General features: G+C 45.3%; 1 protein-coding gene across 1 annotated transcript in view; it reads right to left on the bottom strand.

The window, feature by feature from the left end:
* The window catches only part of capn3a (calpain 3a, (p94)), a 214,451-nt gene that overhangs the window by 28,044 nt on the left and 162,556 nt on the right, over positions 1-23,851 (bottom strand). The window contains exons 8-13 of the mRNA XM_067991181.1: positions 20,807-20,884; positions 19,535-19,695; positions 18,632-18,801; positions 15,179-15,190; positions 12,409-12,617; positions 7,547-7,583 (exon numbers count right to left, since the gene is read on the bottom strand). Coding sequence (XP_067847282.1) covers positions 7,547-7,583; positions 12,409-12,617; positions 15,179-15,190; positions 18,632-18,801; positions 19,535-19,695; positions 20,807-20,884 — 667 coding nt within the window. The remainder of the gene's footprint in view (positions 1-7,546; positions 7,584-12,408; positions 12,618-15,178; positions 15,191-18,631; positions 18,802-19,534; positions 19,696-20,806; positions 20,885-23,851) is intronic.

The raw sequence follows: 23,851 nt of genomic DNA, 5'->3' as shown, positions 1-23,851 counted from the left end.
AGTGTGGGTTTGACAGGTGCCTTGAAGATACAATTACTCAAACTTCTCCCAGTTGGGCTTAATGGGATGGGCAGGTGAGCCAGGTGAGCAGGGAGATCCCATCTGTGGTCAGTCTGTGCTGAGATAGCTGCTCTCAGGCAGACTGCACTACAGTTGACCTTGGCACCAGTAGGTTAGGGAGGGGAAAATCGGCCTGCCAACACTCACCGTCTAAACTCACTTTGGCAAGGTAGCGGAGGCACCTGATATCTGCCCGAACCTCAACCACCACAAAGGAAGAGAATTACAGAAAACAAAAGTAGCATTTAATTTATAAATGACCATATTTCAACTCAAGAAGTGGTACTTTTGAGGTGGGGGTAAGGGTTGGACACCTTGGAAGTATTTACAGAGTCTTCCTCCCCTCCTGCCTCCCTACATTCAGCTACGGTGTCTCTCCTTCCCAGGCAAGAGGCCAGGTTCTAGTATTCTGCGCGCATTGCTTAAGACAAGAGTCCCAGGCCCAATAGAAAGCTGCTTTGGAAGAGCATGTTACAAAAGTGGGAATGCAGCATGTCATATGAGGAGTGGAGTATTATAGATGAGGGTTTATAAGGAGGTGCATGTTATAAAGCAAAGGCTCTGTGGATAGGGAACCTCATTCATTGGGAATTCGAGGGCATGCTGCACAAGATTTTCCAATCATAATGATGATGTGCAACCCACGCCCAAATTTAGAACATAAGAACATAAGAAATAGGAGCAGGAGTAGGCCAATCGGTTCCTCGAGCCTGCTCCGCCATTCAATAAGATCATGGCTGATCTGATCCCAACCACAAATCTAAAGAACACAAGAAGTAGGAGCAGGACCCGGCCACTCAGCCCCTGGGCCCTCTCCGCCACCCACAGGGCATTGACCGATCCGAGCTCAGCTTCATGTCCAATTTCCTGCCCGCTCCCCATAACCCCTAATTCCCTTTACTTCTAGGAAACTGTCTATTTCTGTTTTAAATTTATCTAATGGTGTAGCTTCCACAGCTTCCTGGGGCAGCAAATTCCACAGACCTACCACCCTCTGAGTGAAGAAGTTTCTCCTCATCTCAGTTTTGAAGGAGCAGCCCCTTATTCTAAGATTATGCCCCCTAGTTCTAGTTTCACCCATCTTTGGGAACATCCTTACTGCATTCACCCGATCAAGCCCCTTCACAATCTTATATGTTTCAATAAGATCGCCTCTCATTCTTCTGAACTCCAATGAGTAGAGTCCCAATCTACTCAACCTATCCTCATATGTCCACCCCCTCATCCCTGGGATTAACCGAGTGAACCTTCTTTGTACTGCCTCGAGAGCAAGTATGTCTTTTCTTAAGTGTGGACACCAAAACTGTATGCAGTATTCCAGGTGCGGTCTCACCAATACCTTATATAACTGCAGCAATACCTCCCTGTTTTTATATTCTATCCCCCTAGCAATAAAAGCCAACATTCCATTGGCTTTCTTGATCACCTGCTGCACCTGCATACTAACTTTTTGATTTTCTTGCACTAGGACCCCCAGATCCCTTTGTGCTGCAGTACTTTCCAGTTTCTCGCCATTAAGATAATAACTTTCTCTCTGATTTTTCCTGCCAAAGTGCATAACCTCACATTTTCCAATATTATATTGCATCTGCCAAATCTCCGCCCACTCACCCAGCCTGTCTATATCCCCTTGCAGGTTTTTTATGTCCTCCTCACTCTCTACTTTCCCTCCCATCTTTGTATCATCTGCAAATTTTGATATGTTGCACTCGGTCCCCTCCTCCAAATCGTTAATATAGATTGTGAAGAGTTGGGGACCCAGCACCGACCCCTGTGGAACACCACTGGCTACAGGTTGCCAGTCCGAGAATGAACCATTTATCCCAACTCTCTGCCTCCTGTTCGATAACCAATCCTCCACCCATGCCAGAATATTACCCCCAATCCCGTGATTTTTATCTTAAGCAATAATCTTTTATGTGGCACCTTGTCGAATGCCTTCTGGAAGTCTAAATACACTATGTCCACTGGTTCCCCTTTATCCACCCTGTACGTTATATCCTCAAACAACTCAAGCAAATTTGTCAGATATGACTTCCCCTTCATAAAGCCATGCTGACTTTGTCCTATTAAATTATGCTTATCTAAATGTTCCGTTACTGTCTCCTTAATAATTGACTCCAAAATTTTACCCACCACTGAAATTTCTTGATATACGCTGATATTTGCTCTCCAGTGGCAATGTGGACTTTTTTAAATTACCCCTCACATCTCCTACAATGGTGTTTCCTCTGCTTACACAGTCACCTCCATGCTACTCCAGGTCTCCATCCTTGGTCCCCTCCTCCTCATCACTGATACGCTGCCCCTTTGTTGATATCATCTGGAAGCATGGGGATCAGATTCCAAGTGTACACCAAAGATTCCCAGCTTTACCCCTCCACCTTCTGCATCGATCCCAAGGTTGTTGCTCCACTCTCGGACTGCCAGCCCGGCCTGGTGAACCGAGATTTCCTTCAGTCTAGTGTCAGTCACTCTCTTTAGCTCTCACCAGCACTTACATGCCTCTGGTTTCAATGCCCCCAACTTCCCCACTACCATCTCGGGGTAAATCCGAAGGTACAGAACCTTAGCGTCCTGGTGAACATGAGACTGAGCTACCCTTCCCTTACCAATAAATAACCCCCACTTCCATCTCCATCGCTGCCGATATCCTAGTTTGCATCTCTATCACCTTTAGACTCAATTTCAAAACTACAACTCATTCGAAATGCTTCAGGCCGTATCCTCTACCTCACAACATTCCACTTTCCCATCAGCCCTGTTCTTGAACAGCTTCATTGGCTCTGTATGCCCCAGACAATTGATTTTGAGATCCGTGGCTTCACTTTCCAATCCCCCCACGGGCTCGCCCCACCCTACCTCAGTGATGACCTTCACTCCTCCAACGGCAGTTTACTCCCCGTTCCCCACTCCCTCCGTTCCACCCTCAGTGACTATTCTTTAAGCCACGCTGGAACTCCCTCCATCAATCCCTCCATCTGCAGCCTTTCCTGCCCATTTTCAACAGCCTCCTAAGAACCCTTTTCTCCAACCGCGCTTTCAGTCCCCCGCCCACTCAGTTTCTCTCCCTCCTCTTTGTTATCCACTATTTCCCTCCACTCTGTAAAGCGGTTGGAGACGTTTTTCTATCTGTGAAGAACGCTATAGGAACAGGAACCTGTTAAGTGTTATAAGGAAAGGATGTGTTATTAAAGAAGTGTTATAAACAAGGAAATTATTAAAAAGAGAGTGTTATAAGGAGGGGGCATGTTATAAGGGAATGTTGTATGGAGGAGCCTGTTATAAAGGGGGTATTTTGATGAAGGGGTTGTTATAAAGGGGTATTATGAAGAAAGGGGCTGTTATAAAGGGGGTATTATGAGGAAGGGGCCTGTTATAAAGGGGGTATTATGAAGAAGGGGCCTGTTATAAAGGGGTATTATGAAGAAGGGGCCTGTTATAAAGGGGCTTTATGAAGAAGGGGCCTGTTATAAAGGGGCTTTATGAAGAAGGGGCCTGTTATAAAGGGGGTATTATGAAGAAGGGGCCTGTTATAAAGGGATGTGTTACAAAGGGGGCATAATAAGCATCTTGGTTTAAAACATAAACTGGAGAATAAATGATCCTTCAAGGAAGCATCTGTAAAATCCAGATAAATGACGTAAACTTTTAAGAAAGAAAAATACATAATTACATCCCAAGAGGTGGTCCTGACCAACAACAATCAACTGGAGCATTAAATCGGTATAAAATGAAACAGTCGAAACCTGGAATGAAACCTGACCAAGACTAGTTTTGAACCAGGCCTAAACCAGCTTTTAGTATTTTTCCCCCACTCTCTCCTGTTTTGATTGAGATGATGAGTTTGTGATTTCAGCCATGTCACCGGGGAGAGAAAAGGATTAAAATCGTCCGATGGTCGTGGGTAAGTGAACAACGTGGTACTGAGCCACGAAGACCAGAAAGATCTCAGGTTTGATACCTGCTCTGTGCTCAGTTAACTGGTCCCAGCCAAGACAGTAGTAAGGATGTTACAAACGACCTAAGCGCTCCTCGGTTAGAGAGGGCAAAAACAATGAGATAGGGTTCCCCAACCTGATTCCTGCATGTGTGAGGACAGAATCAAACTCGACTGAGCCGTCTGTACAGTTCGATCGTCTGCAGACGATCACTGTCTAAGAAGGACAGCCAGTTGGGTGAATTACCAGAGGCATACCAGCTATTACCCCACATTCCGGCAATGTGGAACTGTGCACCACCCAGGGCCAGTACCAGAAATGGTTGGGAAATGGTTGGGAAGCAGCAAGTCCAAAATGAGCCAGGCCAGCCAGGTTCAGTGCAAGCCAGTATCAGGGGAGATGTCTGCAGGTTGGTGTTTCTGGGAGGTGGAGGAACTGTAAGTTGCCATTGAGGGTCTAACTGGTATTTGGGCAGAAATGAGATCCTTGGTTCTGCATTCGGATAGTCCATGGCATGGTATTTCAGGAAGAAAGCCTGTGGTTTAGAATTTTGAAAGGCGGGGTGGGGGGAGAAAGTGGGTTTTGGGATTGAGGAGTCTGTCGACCAGTTGGAGGGAGGGGTCTTTGAGCTTATAGTTGGGGAGAGGAAAGTCTGTAGGCCTAGGGGACACAGGCCCGTTGGATGGTCGATGGGGAAAGAGGATACTGCAGATTTGTAGCAGGAGGGAAAGAGGCCTGTGAGCCTATAGTTGGGGTGAGAATAGCCTGTAGGCAGGTAGTTGGGGAGAGAAGGGCCTGTAAATTGATAGCTGGGCAAAGAGTCAGTATTTGAAGAAGTATGACCCTGTTTGGGGGAGGTCTGTTGGCAGTTTAGAACTTGGAAAATAAGCATTCCCCCAAGGCACCTTCACCATGGACTGACAAAAAACCCCATGAGCTCCAAGATTAGTTCATCTGAACCACCAAGTAGGACAGAAACCATGCACACTGAAACATGCAGATTGGGTATGAGGCACACAGTCCATCTGAGAAACAGGCATAGGCCACTCAGTCTGGATATCAGACAGAGTCTGTCTGAGAGAGGAGCACAGCTCACTCTGTTGGGGAGAGTCTGGGTGTTGGACACGCAGTCTGCCTGAGAGTTAAGCACAGTGCTCTCAGTCTGGGTTAGTCTGGGTGTTGGATACACAGTCTGTCTAAGAGATAAGCACAGTGCCCTCAGTCTAGGTGTTGGACACACAGTAGGGTAGATCTTGACTTTGTGTGACAGTGTAAAACAGGTGACAGCGAGCCAGTAGCCTGGTTTACACCTCTCCTGATTTTTTTTCCATTGACTTAAATTGGGAGTGATGTAAAATGGGCTAATGACTCACTATCACCCATTTTAAACTATCACGCAGTCAGGATCTGCCCCATTCAGTTTTCAGGGGTGGAAAAAGTCAAATTACTGCAGCCCTGTCGCATGTTGATTGGCTCTGTAGGGCATTTATATTATTCACAATTGTAAACAATTTTACAACACCAAGTTATAGTCCAGCAATTTTATTTTAAATTCACAAGCTTTCGGAGGCTTCCTCCTTCGTCAGGTGAACGATGTGAAAATCGTTCACCTGACGAAGGAGGAAGCCTCCGAAAGCTTGTGAATTTAAAATAAAATTGCTGGACTATAACTTGGTGTTGTAAAATTGTTTACAATTGTCAACCCCATATATTATTCACAAGAGAGGGGCTAGCTGTGATTAAAAACACAAAGGGAAGCTGTTTCAGAGCACAAAGCCCAGCAATGCCTTCCATGGATGTGAGGTAAGTTCATTACCTGCAGATCGGAGGCAATCTGTTGCACTCTATACTTTTAATCCCGAGCACATTACAATGCTGATGGCATATTTGTTCCAGGCACTCTATCACTGCAGAGGAAGACCCTCATGCCTGAATGTGCCCTGTAGGTGGTCATGAGATAATGGCATCTTTCACAATTGTGAAGTGGCACCTTCACCCACATGATCTTCTGTGCCCTCCCATGCAGATAAATAACTGACAGCACTCCCCTCTGAGTGAAGAGCAATCGTCCAAATGCTTTCAGACACCATGCACTGACAAAGCGCAATGAACAGACAGCGACTGGAGCTCACATACCTTTAGCTGAGCCGACAGAAGATGGTTGGGCAGAGGGGAAAGAAAGATTTGTTACTCGGAACATGGGAAGGAACAGGAAAAGGATGAGACAGTTAACCATTAACACTTTCAGCACTGACACAAATCCTGAGCAGCCTGAATATTACTCGTGAATTTTGGGGTGTATTTTAACCTGGAGCGGGTTCCAGGCAGTGGTTGGTGAAACACAGACACTGCATAAATTTCAGGCCCAGGGTATTTTAACTCCCAGGTCATCTACATGCCACCAGTCAGCTGCCCACCTTAAACTCTGCTCCTCCTAGACCCACTAAGGAAAGTATTTAACTTACCTTGGAAAGACTCCACTGGCTTCTGACCAAAGGCGGCCATGGAAGGCACCCTGCTCTGGAGGGGGTTAAAATACCATCGGGGTCCTATTGACCACATAGGATCCCGATTAACATTTATGCATGAGGCTCCCACCTGAGTCCAGCGTTCATCTCAACCGCCACCAAAACCAGCAGCATTAAATCAGACATTGGAGCGGAAATGGAGCCACTCCAATTTAACTGTTCGCCCGCTCCATTCTCTGAGCAGTAAGAGTTATAACCACCCCACACCCCCCCCCCACCCCCACCACCCCTCCCCTTGTGTTCATCAAGATGAGAGATGTTGGTGCTAGGGAATGGGGCCCTTTCTGTTTTAGGCATCCATTGTCAACATCAAGTTCTTAGGCCGGCTATAAAATGGTTGGAATGGTTCAACTCTGCCCCAACAATGAGCCTCAACCCCAGATGTACTATACAGAACTTCCACTTACCACAGCAGATGTCCTGGGGCTTTGCTGAGTGGGATTGGCAACTAGTGTCGAACTATTAGCCATAGGGCCGTGCAGGGTTGTGCCTGCTCAAACACATGTCACATAGAATCCGCACAGCCAGAAAACAGAGGGGATTTTCACCCCATTAGTTTGGGCTGCATTCAAACCCAGGTCCCAGAAATGAAAGGAAAGTTTTAATCCACTACGTCACTCAGTACCTTATTTAGTATGAAGAGGGTATGAAGGTGTAGCTATTACAGGAGACTTGCCATTCAGCAATGTGCTTGGCAAGTAAACAAGCCACTTAAACACACACTCCGGGGATTTCCTCAGGCTTCTCCTGCTCTGCCGGGGTAAGTTTGGCGAAGGTTCGGAGGAAACCCCAATTCCACTCATAAACAGCGCAACAGGAAAAGCTCCAAAGGAGTTCCTGGCTGTAACCCCAGAAGTAAAAGGGGATTGAACTTACCAGAATGTGATCTGTCACAGAGCCTGTTGGGAACAGAGATTGCGCTGGAAGGGTTCTTGGCAAACCTTCTTAATACATAAAAAAATGATAATAATTATGTTCAAAAGTAAAAAGGTGAAGAGAATTAAAGAAGGTACAAACCTCAGGGTTGTCAGCTATGATCTGGTTCTCAGTTTCCCTGAAATAAATAAATCACGCATTTATTATAGGAAATTAAACAACTTCTTCTAAATTCCTTCAGTTGTAAATTGTACTTAACTTCAGGTTGTCCCAAGAAGTCCTGGTGAGAAGTGATTGTACTGCCCAATGATTTCTCCAGTTTGCAAACATGAGGAGGACTCAGTGTCGATATGTAAACAGGAATACCTGCTAACAATTCTGGTTTAACTGGGTGTGGTTATGGTACTGGACTAGGATGCCAGAGGTCATGGGTTCATAATCCCACTATAGCAAGTTGCGAAATTAAATTTAAAGTCTGGGCTAGCACCAGAATAACTGACTATGAAAGTTGTTGGATTGTCATAAAAACCAAACTGGTTCATTAATGTCCTTCAGGGAAGGGAACATGGCACCCCTAGATGTGACTCCAATCCCACACTATCTGTTTGACTCTTAATGCTCTCTTAATGGTCTACCAAGCCATTCAGTTGTGCAAAAAAAATTGCTCACAGGAGAAGGCCCACCACCTTCTGAGGGCAACTAGGCAATAAACAAGGCCTTTCCAGTGTCACTTGCATCCCCAGAACAAATATAATTAAAGAAAGGCTGTAAGACAATCCCAGTTTAAACAAGAAGGCCTAAATCCCAGTTTAAACAGGAAGCCTCAGAACAATCAAAGGAATCTGAATCTGAACATAGGAACAGGAGGAGGCCTTTCAGCCCCTCAAGCCTGTTCCACCATTCAATTAGATCATGGCTGATCTGTATCTTAACTCCATTTACCCGCTTTGGTTCCATAACCCTTCATACCCTTACCTAATAAAAGTCTATCAATCTCAGTTTTGAAATTTTTAATTAACCTCCAGCCTCAACAGCTTTTTGGGGGAGAGAGTTCCAGATTTCCACTCCTCTTTGTGTGAAGAAGTGCTTCCTGACATTACCCCTGAACAGTCTAGCTCTAATTTTAAGGTTATGCCCCTTGTTCTGGACTCCCCCACCAGAGGAAATAGTTTCTCTCTATCTACCCTTTCAAATCCTTTAATCATCTTAAACACCTCAATTAGATGACCCTTTTATCTTCTATACTCAAGGGACTTCAAGACTCGTCTATGCAACCTGTCCTCATAATTTAACCCTTTTAGCCCCGGTATCATTCTGGTGAAACTGCGCAGTACCCCCTCCAAGGCCAATATACCCTTCCTGAGGTGTGGTGCCCGGAACTGCATGCAGTACTCCAGATCGGGTCTAACCAGAGCTCAGCACAGCTGTAACATAACTTCCACCCCTTTGTATTCCAGACCCCTTGAGATAAAGGCCAACATTCTATTAGCCTTTTTAATTATTTTTTGTACCCGTCCACCAGCTTTTAGTGATTTCTGTACTTGGACCCCTAAATCTCTCTGTTCATCCACAGTTCCTAGCTTCTCACCATTTAGAAAATACTCTGATCTATGTTTCTTAGGTCCAAAGTGGATGATCTCGCACTTTCCCACATTGAACTCCATCTGCCACAGTTTTGCCCACTCACTTAATCTATCAATGTCCCTTTGCAACTTTCTGTTCCCACCTAACTTAGTGTCATCAGCAAGCTTGGATACATGGCTCTCTATTCCTTCATCCAAGTCGTTGATAAATATAGTGAATAGCTGTGGCCCCAGAACAGATCCCTGGGGGACACCACTAGTCACATCCTGAAGGCTTCAAAATGTTCCCAGTTTTCACAAGAAGGCCTGAATCCTATTTTAAAATAGGCTTTGAACCAGACCATGTGATTATGAAACTGGCTAACTAGAAATTTCTGAAGATGGGAAGCCTTTTGTGAAAATCCTACGTTAGACACTAAAATCTGGTGACAACATAAACACAAAGGCCTGGTGATGACATCAGTGCTAAACAGGAAGGCCTGGCACATAATTTTCAAGTCTCAAGTTTTCCTCATGAGGAGGTTGCAGCTTTCCTGAATGGTGAACATAAGAACATAAGAAATAGGAGCAGGAGTAGGCCATCCAGCCCCTCGAGCCTGCTCCGCCATTCAACAAGATCATGGCTGATCTTCTACCTCAACATCATTTTCCTGCACCATCCCCATATCCCTTGATGCCTTTAATATCTAGAAATCTATCAATCTCTGTTTTGAATACACTCGATGACTGAGCCTCCACAGCCCTCTGGGTAGAGAATTCCAAAGATTCACCACCCTCTGAGTGGAGAAATTTCTCCTCATCTCAGTCCTAAATGGCCTACCCTGGTAACATCAACCAGCCAATTGAGGTGTTAAAGCAAATGGCCACTGCTTCCATCAAGGATGGAGAGGCAGTCTGGTTTGGTTGCAACGTAGGGAAACAATTTTGCAGCAAGCTGGGGATCAATGACCCCAAAGCACTTAACCGAGAGCTACTATTTGGAGTTTCTCTGAGCAACTTAGACAAGGCAGAAAGGCTGATGTATGGTGAATCACTGATGACGCATGCTATGGTTCTGAATGGCTTCTCTGAAAAGGATGAAAATGAAGGTGACTTTGAAAAGTGGAGAGTGGAAAATTCATGGGGAGAGGAAAGTGGGAACAATGGTTACCTGGTTTTATCGGATGATTGGTTCTCCTGAGATTGTGACCCCTAGTTCTAGACTCCCCAGCCAGGGAAAACATCCTCCCTGCATCTACCCTGTCGAGCCCTGTAAGAATTTTGAATGTTTCAATGAGATCACCTCTCATTCTTCTAAACTCTAGAGAATACAGGCCTAGTCTACTCAATCTCTCCTCATACAACAGTCCCGCCATCCTAGGAATCAGTCTGGTGAACCTTCGCTGCACTCCCTCTATGGCAGTATATCCTTTCTTAGGTAAGGAGACCAAAATTGTACACAGTACTCCAGGTGAACTCTATTTATGCAAAACACCAATCCAAGTGATAGTGATTTACATTGTCTATCAGCATTTCAGACTTTTGAATTCTACCATTTTCTCTCCTACTGTCTCGTTGGACACTCTTCTCCCAGACTGTGAAATGGGAAGGCCTGGCTCTACATTGAAGGGCTTGGTGGGCAATTTTTCCACATGGTTGGCTACCAGGGTGAGAGATTATCCCTGAATGCGCAGCCCTGAGCACAGATGGCATCAAGTTTGCATGTGGCATGGTCTGAGGACAAACGGATTTGGTTTTTGTTCAAACTATTTTGTACTTTTGAATGGCACCATTTTGTGGGCAGGTTCAGTGCCGCCTGTGCCCTTGCTCCAGTATGGGGCAGACTTGCTGACTTTGGCCGCGCCACCAGCGAGCCCACAGGGCGGATGTTTCCCAGTGGGAGCCAGTCCTGTGTGCCTCATGGTGATCAGCCCTTGGGTGACGTGCTGTCTGCTGTCTGGGAAGACTGGATGTGGTATGGGGCAGAGAGAGAAAAAAGTTGTTTTAAATACAGCAGAATTATAAGTTAAAACATCTTTAAAACTTTACTGAATAGTGTAGTTAATTTTTCTTTGAGGCTGAGAGTTTTTCTATGATTTAAGTATTTTTTTAAAGTAATTTGAAAATCCATCAGAGCCAGTGATGAGCTCATTGGTGGAATTGCCTTGTAGGCTGGATGTGTGAGGGAGCTGAATTGACACACAGGCCCAAACCCTCCCAGTTACTGATACGACCCTTAGCTGTTTTACACTATCGGAATCTGTAAGATCCTCCAATGTAATCCCACCCCCCCCCCCCACCCCCAGTTAGATCAACAAGATCTATTAGGGTAAATCCACCACAGGGGCACACTCGGCAGGGAATCTCACTCGAAGGGAGAGCGGATTGGAGTCAAGGCTCGAACACCGCAGTGCCGATTCTCCAACTCCTGTTCCCCACTGGCAACGTTACATTTACCCCACTGTTTATTGCCTTTCCACCCTGCATATCTAACTTTTCCGTTCCTGAAGGCACTGACTCTTCGCTGCGGCACAGTTACCATTCCTCCAGGACCTCAGCCAAGCAGCCATTCTTCATGTGCAAGTGTTGATAGTGAGTGCCCGCAGGCTATTCCACTGTGGCAGGCATCACAGTGGAGCCCAATCCTGCGATCAGTCAACTTCCACACATGGGCACTTCTCAGCAGGGTCACTGGATAGTGAACAGCGGCAGGAATTTGGCTGAAGTTTCCTATTTCTAGCTCAGGGGACCTCTGCTGCCACTCCAGCTTACATTTGGTGACTCAGCACTGACTGGGATCAAATCACAAACGGCTCAAGGCCTATAGCAAATGAGCTATGAGGGGTAGCTGGGGCTCACTGTTTAACAATAACAAAAATTAATCGGGAAAAAAAATTAACCAGCTGATCGTACAACGGCCTAATTTTTACAGGAGGGTCTGGTGGCGAGACCGTCCCTTTAAGACACCTTGAGAATAACTCTGGTGATAAGTAACAAAGGGACACACAGCGGCAAAGAGAGATCTGAAAGAAACATAAATTTACGTTTATAAAACGCTTTATCACATCTCTCAGAAACGCCTCAATCCGCTTCACAAACAATTAACTACTTTGAAGTGCACTGACTGCTTTTACGTAGGTAGACATGGCAGCCATTCTGTGCACAGAAAGAACCCACAAGCTGCAGAGACATGAATAACCAGTTAATCTTTTCTTTTGGGTGGTGTTGGATGAAGGAGGAATGTTTGCCAGGACATTGGGAAAATTCCCTGCTCTTCTTTTGAACAGTGCAATGGGCTCTTTTATATCAGGCCTGAACAGGCAGAAGGGACATCAATTTAACACAAGGAGGGCACTGCTGACAAGGCAGCTCTCCTTCAGTACTGCACCAGTTCCTACCCTGGTCTCCCCCCTCACTTGTGTCCCCTGAGAGCTGACTTACTCTGACAGGTTCTGCTTTTCCGAGAAGACCCTGAGGACGAAGTCTGCCTCGTGGTGTGGATCGTATGTGGAAGGGACGATGACATACTCCCCCGGGGGGAGGCTGAAACGCTGCGATATCTCCCGTAGGTTAATGTACGACTTAGACCTGCTTTTAGAGGCCTGGTAGAGGAAGAAATCTTTGGGAAGATGTTGCTTATTGCCATGCATCTAGGAAGAAGAAACAAGTGAATAAACTTATACACTTCTCCGTTCCGGCAGTAAAATCAAACTGGACAATGTACATGGGTTCTGGGAGGACTGGCAGGGTTGATAGGGAATAACTCTTCCCACTGGCAGGAGAATTCAGAACAAGGGGACAGAATCTTTAAACTGAGCCAATTAAAAGTGAATTGAGGAAAAAGTTCTTCACCGCTAAAGGCCACAGATGGAGAATCAGTCAGGGGGTTGAAAAGGAAAATTTAATACGGGAGTATAAGGAGCTAGGAATTAAATTAAAAAGCAGGACCCCATGGGTGATAATCTCGGGATTACTAACCGAGCCATGTGCTAATTGGCATAGGGATAGACAGATCAGGAAGGTGAATGTGTGGCTGAAAGACTGGTGTGGGAAGGAGGGGTTCCATTTCTTGGGACACTGGCACCTGTACTGGGACAGGAAGGAGCTGTACTGTTGGGGCGGACTGCACCTGAACCAGAATGGGACCAAGGTCTTAGCGGAAAAGATGAATAGGGCTGTGGATAGGACTTTAAACTAGTAAGATGAGGGGAGGGATTTGATAGAACTAACAGTAGCCTGAAGACAAAAGAAATAAGAGATGAGAGTAAAGGTCAGACCAAGAAAAGGAATAAGGGTAACATAAATGGTCAGGGAACAGATAAAGTTATGGAACATAAATACAAAAAAACTGTTAAAAATAAAGTGAGAGGAACAATTAATAAAACCAAACTTAAGCTGTAGGCACAAGTCACCACATGGGACTACGATATAGTGGCAATGACAGCGATCTGGCTCGAAGAAGGGGGGGATTGTGAACTTAATATTCCTGGCTACAAGGTATTCAGGAAAGATAGGGAAGAAAAGAAAGGAGGCGGGGTGGCAGTATTGATCAAAGAAACTATTATAGTACTGGAAAGGGATGATGTAGTTGAGGGGTCAAAGACACAATCTATTTGCTTAGAATTAAGGAACAATAGAGGAGCTATTACACTACTGGGTGTATACTATAGGCCACCAAATAGTGGGAAGGAGATAGAGGAGAACGTTTGCAGGCAAATTACAGAACAATGCAAGAACTATAGAGTGGTGAAAGTGGGGGACTTCAATTATCCCAATATAGACTGGGAAAGTAAGAATGTAAAGGGCAAAGAGGGGGAGGAATTTCTGAAATGTGTACAAGAGAACTTTCTCGATCAGTGTGTTTCCAGCCCAACGAGGAAGGAAGCAGTGCTGGATCTAGTTCTGGGGCATGAAGTGGGGCCAGTGGAGCATGTTTCAGTGGGGGAGCATTTGGGGAACAGTGATCATAATATCATTAGGTTTAGAATAGTTATGGAAAAGGACAAGGAACAATCAAGCAGAAAAATACTTCAATGGAGGAGGGCTAATTTCAGTGAGTTAAAAAGGGATCTTGCCCAGGTGGATTAGAATCAAAAATTGGTAAGCAAAACAGTAATTGAACAATGGGAGGCCTTCAAGGAAGAGATGGTTCAGGTACAGAGCAGACACATTCCTACAAAAGGGCAAGGAAGGACATCCAAAGCTAGAGCTCCCTGGATGACTAAAGATATCGAGATTAAAATGAATCAGAAAAAGGAGGCAGATGACGTGTAAGGTTGAGAACCAAGCTGGATACAGAAAGTACAGAGGAGATTTTAAAAAGGGGAATAAGAGGGGCAAAGAATGAGAATAGATTAGCGGCTAACATAAAAGGGAACCCAAAAGTCACTGCTAAACATATAAATAGTAAAAAGGTAGTCAAAGGAAGGGTGGGACCAATTAGGGCCAAAAAAGATCTTCTTGTAGAGGCAGAGGGTATGTCTGAGGTACTAAATGAATACTTCATCTGTCTTCACTAGAGAAGAGGATGCTGCCATCGTAGCAGTAAAGGAAGAGGAAGTAGTGATATTGGATAGGATAAAAATAGATAAAGGAGGTACTTAAAAGATTGGCAGTACTCAAAGTAGAAACGTCCAGGTCCAGATGAGATGCATCCTAGGTTACTGAGGGAAGTAAGGATAGAAATTGCAGAGACTCTGGCCACAATCTTCCAATCCTCCTTAGATATGGGGCTGGTGCCAGAGGACTGGAGGATTGCAAATATTACACCCCTGTTCAAAAAAGGGGAGAGGGATAAACCCGGCAATTACAGGCCAGTCAGCCTCCTTCTGTGCTGTATCAATCTATTATTCTATGATTGAGAGGAATGATTTGCTGTCCACCATGTAAGATTATATAGCGGGATTTCTCCAGACAGTTCCACAGAAGAATGACCACAAAAGTGAGGAGTAAAAACAGGAATGGAATCTCCAACCAGGGCAAATTTGTTTAGCTGAAGCCCAACCAGATTGAAGTGGAAAAAATCATTTCAAGCCCTTTCAGAATGGGACACCACATAGAAAACAAGACACAGCAAATGTGTTATAGCAAATCAGTCAAAGCAAATATTACAACAAATGTTATAACAAACATGTCACCATAAACTTGTAACAGCAAACATGTTAGAAGTATGTTACAGCAATCCATGGTCATCCTGTACTTGCTTATTTACCTCTTTGGGCACCTACAACAAAGGAAAGAAAAATGTTAAAAGAGCAAACTCCACACAAACCAACACATTCATGCATTGATAGTAATTTGTCAATCTAACTTGGTGTGTGTTTGGATGTGTGCACGTATGTGGATTAAGCAAGTTAAAATGGTCAGAGTCCGCACTACTGATCACCATGCGGTGACCCCAGTCATAAGGTGCACACGTGTGGATGCTGGGTGAGAAGAGAATCAAGCCAGGCTGTGATGACCCAGCCCCACAGTTGATTTGCCTCCTGACAAACTCTAGGCTCACATGTAAAGAACGGTTCTTGACTGAGTTACCAGGAGAGCCTGTAGGTCTGTACCTCAGCAAAGGTCAGCACTTGCAGGAGAGAAGGCGGGGGGGAATAGAAATAAAATGACGATATATGTGTTACAGATTGGTTACAAAGGTTCCAAGCTTTTCAATGCTTTGAAAAAGGCGTAAGAAAGATACTGGATGGTGCATGGGTTCAAATCCAGCCCAGAGGGGATTGAGATCTCCCCTGTCTGCTGGCTGACAGTGGGGTAAATTTTTATCCTCACTGCAAGAGAAATAATGTGGTGGAGCAAATCATCTACCCATTATAGAACCCACCATTGATTTCAATGGATTGAAAATCAGGCAGCTTTGAGAACGGGCATGGAATCCTCTGCACCAGATTACCGCAGTGCAGTGAAGATGAAAATGTACCGCGGTGTGACCTGAAATAAGCTCGGGCCAGTTTCAGTCCACCAAAGCCCTCACTCTCTTCCACAGGCCAGTTCTTGGTTCCCTGTAGCACTCTTCCATGATATCTGAACTGAACAGTTGCTTTTAGGTTTCTTTATAGAATTTTGCTAAACTGATTCCATTTTCATTAAATTTAGTCTCTATATTCCCATCCTTCCCGTCTCTGTCTGGTCTTTGGTTACAACAACAACATCTTGCGTTTATATAGCGCCTTTAATGTAGTAAAACGTCCCAAGGAACTTCACAGGAGCGATTATCAAACAAGATTTGACACCGAGCCACATAAGGAGGTATTGGGACAGGTGACCAAAAGCTTGGTCAAGGAGCATCTTAAAGGAGGATAGAGGTAGAGAAGTTTAGGGAGGGAATTCCACATCTTAGGGTCTAGGCAGCTGAAGGCATGGCACTTTACAACCTTCCAGACTCAACATTGACTTCAATAACTTCAGATCATAACCAGGCAAGGCAAGGAAGGTGGTAATGGGACAGGTTAAGAAACAAAAGATTGATCAGGAGTAGCTGTAAATGGCAGCAGCAGAACCATTACCAGCACTAGCTGACCGATAAAATGGGAGCAGTGATTATGATCTGAAGTTATTGAAATCAATGTGCGCCCTCTGCCACTTTAACAGTTTCCAGTTTTCCGGCCCAACTATCTCCTTTTCACCACGGACGTCCAGTCCCTCTACACCTCCATCCCCCACCAGGACGGCCTGCGAGCCCTCCGCTTCTTCCTTGAATGGAGGCTCAATCAATCCCCATCCACCACCATCCTCCTCCGCCGGGCTGAACTTGTTCTTACGCTGAACAACAACTCCTTTGACTCCACTCACTTCCTCCAAATAAAAGATGTTGCTATGGGAACTCGTATGGGTCCCAGCAATGCCAGCCTTTTTGTGCGATCCGTGAAATATTCTTTGTTCCAGTCCTACTCAGGACCCCTCCCTCACCTCTTTTTTCCGGTACATTGTTGACTGTATCGGTGCCGTTTCCTGCTCTCGCCCCGAACTGGAAAATTTCATCAACTTTGCTTCCAATTTCCACCTTTCCTTCACCTTCACATGATCCATCTCCGACTCTTCCCTTCCCTTCCTCGACCCCTCTAATCTCCATTTCTGGGAATTGGCTGTCAACCGATATCTATTATAAGCCCTCCAACTACCACAGCTACATTGATTACACTTCCTCCCACCCCGCTTCCTGTAAGGACTCTATTCCCTTTTCCCAGTTTCTCCGTCTCTGTCGCATCTGTTCAGACGATACCACCTTCCGCACCAGTGCTTCCGATATGTCTTCCTTTTTCCTCAACTGAGGATTGCCCTCCACTGCAGTTGACAGGGCCCTCCACCGTGTCCATCCTATTTCCCGCACCCCTTTCCTTACCTCCCAGAACCATGATAGGGTCCCCCTTGTCCTCACCTTCCACCCCACCAGCCTCCACATTCAACGGATCATCCTCTGCCATTTCCACCACCTCCAGCGCGATCTCACCACCAAACACATCTTCCGCTCCCCTCCCCTTTCAGCATTCCGAAGGGACTGCTCCCTCCACGACACCCTGGTCCACTCTTCCATCACCCCAACACCCACTCTCCTCCCCACGACACCTTCCCGAGCCAGCGCAGGAGATGCAACACCTGCCCCTTCACCTCCTCTCTTCCCACTATCCAGGGCCCCAAACATTCCTTCCAGGTGAAACAGCAGTTTACTTGTACTTCTTTTAATTTACTATGCTGTATTCACTGCTCACGATGCGGTCTCCTCTACATTGGGGAGACCAAACACAGATTGGGTGATCGCTTTGCTGAACACCTCCACTATGTCCGCAAGTGTGGCCCTGACCTGTTGGTCACTTGCCATTTTAATTCCCCATCCCACTCCCACTCTGACCTCTCTGTCCTCGGCCTTTTACACTGTTCCAATGAAGCTCAATGGAAGCTTGAGGAACAACACCCCATCTTTCATTGAGGCACTTTACAACCTTCCAGACTCAACATTGACTTCAATAACTTCAGATCATAACCACTGCTCCCATTTTATTCGGTCAGCTAGTGCTGGTAATGGTTCTGCTGCTGCCATTTACAGCTACTCCTGATGAATCTAACCTGTCCCATTACCTTGCACCATCATTCCTTTTGTCATTTAATCACTCGTGTCTTCTACCCTATCGCAGACCTTCCCTTTTGTTCTTTCCCTCCCTCCCCCCCTTTCCCTGGCTCTGTACTTGCTTAAAAACTTTAACTCTTTAACATCTTCCACTTCTGACGAAAGGTCTTCGACCTGAAACGTTAACTCTGTTTCTCTCTCCACAGATGTTGCCTGACTTGCTGAGCTTCTCCAGCATTTTCTGTTTTTATTTCACTAAACCAGATCATCATTGCTGTTTGAGGGAGCTTGCTGTGTGCAAACAGGCTGCTATGTTTCCCTACATTACAACAGTGACTGCATTTCAAAAGTACTTCATTGGCTGCGAAGGACTTGAGGACATCCTGAGGTTGTGTAAGGCGCTATATAAACGCAAGTTCTTTCTTACTACATGAGCACTTCCTTTATCACAACAGCTTTTGTCATGCTCTTTCTGCCTGAAATTACCTAATTGATGCCAAATTATGACCAGTTTGGTGCCGTGGTGTAGTGTTAATTTGTAGTCCAATCTCTAAATACTGCGCAAATTTCCCAACTCTTATCTTCAGATTTTACCTCATAAATAGCAAATCCAATGGTATGGAAGCTGACGCCCATCTTGCGCTCCTTCCGACGATTCTTTTGCATAAGAGCAACGACAAATGTACAGAGGACCTCGGCGTCATCTGGATCATCGTCCTCCTCAAAGAGTTTCAGACGGTACTGTGGGTTTGTCCAGAACGTGTCTTCATTGAAAGAATGGGAGGGAAAGAGATTTATCTTTGGCTGATCTGTACTTACAGAGTCTAAAAGTAAAGAGAAAGAAAGAAACCAAGGGGATAGAGAGAGGCAAGAACAGACAGAGAGAAGGAAGAGAGAGAGTGCACACAAATAGACAAGAGAGAGAAAGACAGAGCAAAACAAGGAAAGGAAAGGAATAAAGAAATTGAGAGAACAAGAGAAAGAGAAGGAACACAAAGAATAAAACCCAAAGAGGGAGGGAGAAAGAGAAAGCAAAGGTGAGAAGCAATAAATCTGGTAATTTGTGGGCTGGCACCAGATAAACCATGAAAGCTTCAGATTGTCGTAAAAGCCTAACTATTTTAGGGAAGGGGGTATGCCACCCCTACCAGGTCTGGCCTACAAGTGGCTCCAGTCTCACACTATATGGTTGACTCTTAATGCCCTCTGAAGTGGCCTAGCAAGCACCCAGTTGTATACAATCACTATGAAGTTCAGCAATAAGAAGATTTCCTACTAAACATTATTGTGGAAGCACCATCAGCACCTTCTCAGGGCAACCAAGGATGGGCAGCAAATGTGGTCTTGCTAACATCGCCCACATCACAAGAACAAATTAAACAAAGGAGAAAGAAACCAGAGAGTGAAAGAAGACGGAGAACGTGAGAAGCAAAAGAAGTGATTGAGAAAGATGGAAGAGAAGAAGTGCAGCTGACAAAAGAGAGAGGTAGGACTCACCTGGGTAATTGCGGCATCCTCCAGCCGAACAGCCTTTTACCCAACGTCCTTCGTTGATAGACACGGTCCACTTATGGAGCTTGTCATCATCCAGTGCATCTGGTGTGAGGTTACAAATCTCCAGCTTTGTGAAATTCTTCTTGAAATCATCGAAAGACATCCTATAGACAGCAACACAAAGTATTGCACACGGTCCAATGTTTGAAAATCCTGTCATTTATTGGGAATCACTCATATTCCATGATTCCTACCTTTTTCCTTATACCTTAGGCATTTAATGATAAAAGTATGAGTTAAGTTTAATATTTTTGTGTTGATCAGTGCTGGGCAATGATGCATGTGGCTACTTTTTACATCAGGGCTGGGTTTTCCTCCACTATCCTGCCAGAAATCGGGTGGCATAGCGGCAGGAATGGGTAGAAAATCAGGCAGTGAGGCCTACCTCTGCTTCATGCCCCGACCTCAATCCCCCTTCTCCCCTGTCCCCACCGGGGCTGCCGCTGACCACCCCTTTCCCACCTGTCACATGCAAATGGTGGAAGGGAGCAGGGCCTAAGTCCCTGGTATACTTGCCTGGTATCCATCTATCTTACTGCTGTTTCCCAGGGCCATCATGTGGGAGGTGGTGGTAGGCCCCTGGGAAGCAGCAGTAACGGCCCTGAGATTCCCCCAATGGAGGGAGAGAGCCCTGTAGCGGCTTCCTCTCCCTACAATCTGGACTCCCATTCACCTACTGAGGCCTGCTAGGCCACTGATTCCTCAATCTTCAGAGGTCTTCTGTCCCCTTAGATGCCCCCTGAGGCACTGCCGGGATTTGGTGGCCAGGCAATGGCGACTTCCCACCTTGGTGGCGGGTGTCCTGCCGGGAATCTGCCGTGCATGGGTGAAGAACCTTGACGCGTTGGGTTGCGGAGGTGTCGGAGGGGCGGGCGGAAGTCCCAGTCCACTGGAACACTGCCACCCCAAGGAGAATCGAGCTGAGAATCCAGATGTCAGCGTAATGGGCCAACACGACAAGAAACATTAAAATCTGTAAGAGCTTTAAATGGATGTTTCCAGATATAACCCGACAATTGCCAGAAGCCAGGAATTTCCTTAGAGCTACTCCAGCTTCACTGCCATAACTTCGACGAAAACCGTGCTTATCCCGTAGAAGGGACATCCACCTCACTTACGGTACGGAAGGGGAGGGGAAGGGAAAACGGGAGCAGTTCCGAGGAGATTCCTGGCCACAGTATTTGAAAATGAGGAAGCAGGAATTTTTATCCTCACCAGAACTCTCCATCTTCTTTCATTTGATGCTGCAGCCGCTGCTTTTGCATTTTCTCAATCTCCGACCATTCCCGGGCCCTGGGACAGAAAGCAAATTCCTTCATCAAACTGGGAAAATCCCGCAAACTCAGCCAATCACTGCCTCCACTTGATCCACCTCCCTTTGTGGAAATGGGGACCAGGAACTGCCATTGCGATGTTCTGTGCTCCTCGCTAACTCATGCTGGGGCAAAGTTTCACAAGCGCGTGGTGTACATCACCCACAAGCAGACAGTGAGTGTTAACAACTGTGCGGAAGCATCACATCATTAGCCTGATCATGTCCTTCCCCAAAGAACGTACACGTGCTCTTTCCAGCATGGACACTGGGCACTGGACAGCCAACACTGGCTCTTCCCTTCCCTAGCCCAGGGGTATTGCGGCCAATGGTAACACACAATTACCACCCTACAAACAGCATTTGTAACATTAAATTACCAATGCTACTCTACAGAATTATTTTTGAGTGGTACTATACCTGGAATGAATGTTTTAAAGTGTTCTTTGCTTATTCTGAGGCTAGAAAGCATTTACTCTAATATCCTGCTTATGTATTAATTACAGATACCGTCAGGCCCTGTTTAAATATTACTCACAGATACTGTCAAACCCTGCTTTAATATTACTCATAAATATTGTCACACCCTGTAAATGTACCTCATAGATACTGCCAGACCATGTTAAAATATTAATCATAGATACTATCACTTTGTAAATGTAACTCACCGATACTATCAGACCCTATTTAAATATACTCATTCCTGGTTACACGGTTTTCAGATGAGATAGAGAGGTGGATAAAAAAGTAAGGGGCGGCAATATTGGTAAAGGAAACAATTACAGCTGTGAGGAGGGATGATATGTTAGAAGGATCATCAAATGAAGCCATATGGGTTGAGGTAAGGAACAAAAAAGAGGCAACCACACTGCTCGGAGAGTGCTATAGACCCCCAGACAGTCAGAGGGAGATAGAAGAGCAAATATGTAGGTAAATTTCTGTGAAGTGCAAAAACAATAGGGCAGTAACATTGGGGATTTCAACTACCCTAGTATTAACTGGGATAGAATCAGTGTAAAAGGTATAGAGGGCGCAAAATTCGTAAATTGCATTCAGGAGAACTTTTTTAGTCAGTATGTAACAAGCCCAACAAGAGAGGGGGCAGTTCTAGATTTAGTTTTAGGGAATGAAGCTGGGCAGGTGGAAGGAATATCAGCGGGAGAGCATTTTGTGGTAGTGATCATAATTCAGTTAGTTTTAGCATAGTTATGGAAAAGGACAAAGATAGAACAGGAGTTAGAGTTCTCAATTGGGGAAAGGCAAATTTTACTAAGCCGAGAAGTGATTTCGCAAAAGTGGACTAGAAACAGCTACTTGAAGGTACATCAGTGTCAGAACAGTGGGAGGCATTCAACGGGGAGATAGTGAGGGTTCAGAGCAAATATGTTCCCACAAAGAAAAAGAGTGGGACTGCCAAATCTAGAGCCCCCTGGATGTCAAGGAGCATACAGGGTAAGATATAGCAAAAAAGGGAAGCTTATGTCAGACACCGAGAACTCAATACTGCAGAAAGCCTAGAGGAGTATAGAAAGTGCAGGGGTGAAATTAAAAAGGAAATTAGGAAAGCAAAGAGAGGGCATGAAAAAATACTGACAAGTAAAATCAAGAAAAACCCAAAGATGTTTTATAAATTACATAGAGAGCAAGAGGATAACTAAGGAAAGAGTAGGGCCTATTAGAGACCAAAAAGGTCACCTATGTGTGGAGGCAGAAGATGTGGGCATGGTTCTTAATGAATACTTTGCATCTGTCTTCACAATAGAGGGGGACAATGCAGATGTTGAGGAGGAGGAGGAGGAGGAATGAAACATTGGATGGGATAAACTTGGTGAGGGAGGAAATATTAAGGGGTTTAGCATCTTTGAAAGTAGATAAATCGCCAGGCCTGGATGAAATGTATCCCAGGCTGTTAAGAGAAGCAAGGGAGGAAACAGCGGAGGCTCTGACCATCATTTTCAAATCTTCGCTGCCTAGAGGCGTGTGCCGGCAGATTGGAGGACTGCTAATGTTGTACCGTTGTTTAAAAAGGGAGAAAAGGATAGACCGAGTAATTACAGGCCAGTCAGCCTTAACTCGGTGGTGGGCAAATTATTGGAAACAATTCTGAGGGATGATATAAATCGTCATTTAGAAAGGCACAGATTAATCAAGGACAGTCAGCATGGATTGGTTAAGGGAAGGTCATGTCTGACTAACTTGATTGAATGTTTTGAGAAGGTAACAAGGAGGGTCAATGAGGGTCGTGCGTTTTATGTAGTCTACAATAATTTTAGCAAAGCTTTTGACAAGGTCCTACATGGCGGACTGGTCAGAAAAGTAAAAGCCCATGGGATCCAAGGGAAAGTGGCAAGTTAGATCCAAAATTGTCTCAGTAACAGGAAGCAGAGGGTAATGGTCGACGGGTGTTTTTGTGACTGGAAGGCTGTTTCCAATGGGGTTCCACAGGGTTCAGTACTAGGTCCCTTGCTTTTTGTGGTATATATTAATGATTTAGACCCAAAATGAAAGCTGTAGACTGCAGGAAGATATCAATGGACTTCCACTATCCTAATATAGACTGAGATAGTAATAGTGTAAGGGGCAAAGAGGAGGAGGAATTTTTGAAGTGTGTTCAGGAGAACTTTCTTGACCAGTATGTATCGGGCCAACGAGAAAGGAGGCATTGCTCGATCTGGTTCTGGGAAATGAGGTGGGCCAGGTGGAGCAAGTGTCAGTGGGGGAGCATTTAGGGAACAGCGATCATAGTATCATAACGTTTAGATTAGCTATGGAAAAGGACATGGACCACTCTAAAGTAAAAATGCTCAATTGGAGGAGGACCAATTTCAGTGGATGAGAACAAATCTGGCCCAGGTAAATTGGAATCAAAGATTGGCAGGCAAAACTGTAATTGAACAATGGGCGGCCATTAAAGAGGAGATGGTTCAGATACAGTCTAGGTACATTCC

Source organism: Heptranchias perlo, chromosome 10 (assembly GCF_035084215.1).
Source record: "Heptranchias perlo isolate sHepPer1 chromosome 10, sHepPer1.hap1, whole genome shotgun sequence".
NCBI lineage: Eukaryota > Metazoa > Chordata > Chondrichthyes > Hexanchiformes > Hexanchidae > Heptranchias > Heptranchias perlo.
The sequence above is the reverse complement of the archived record's forward strand: the minus strand, read 5'-3'. Positions and strand labels throughout refer to the sequence as shown.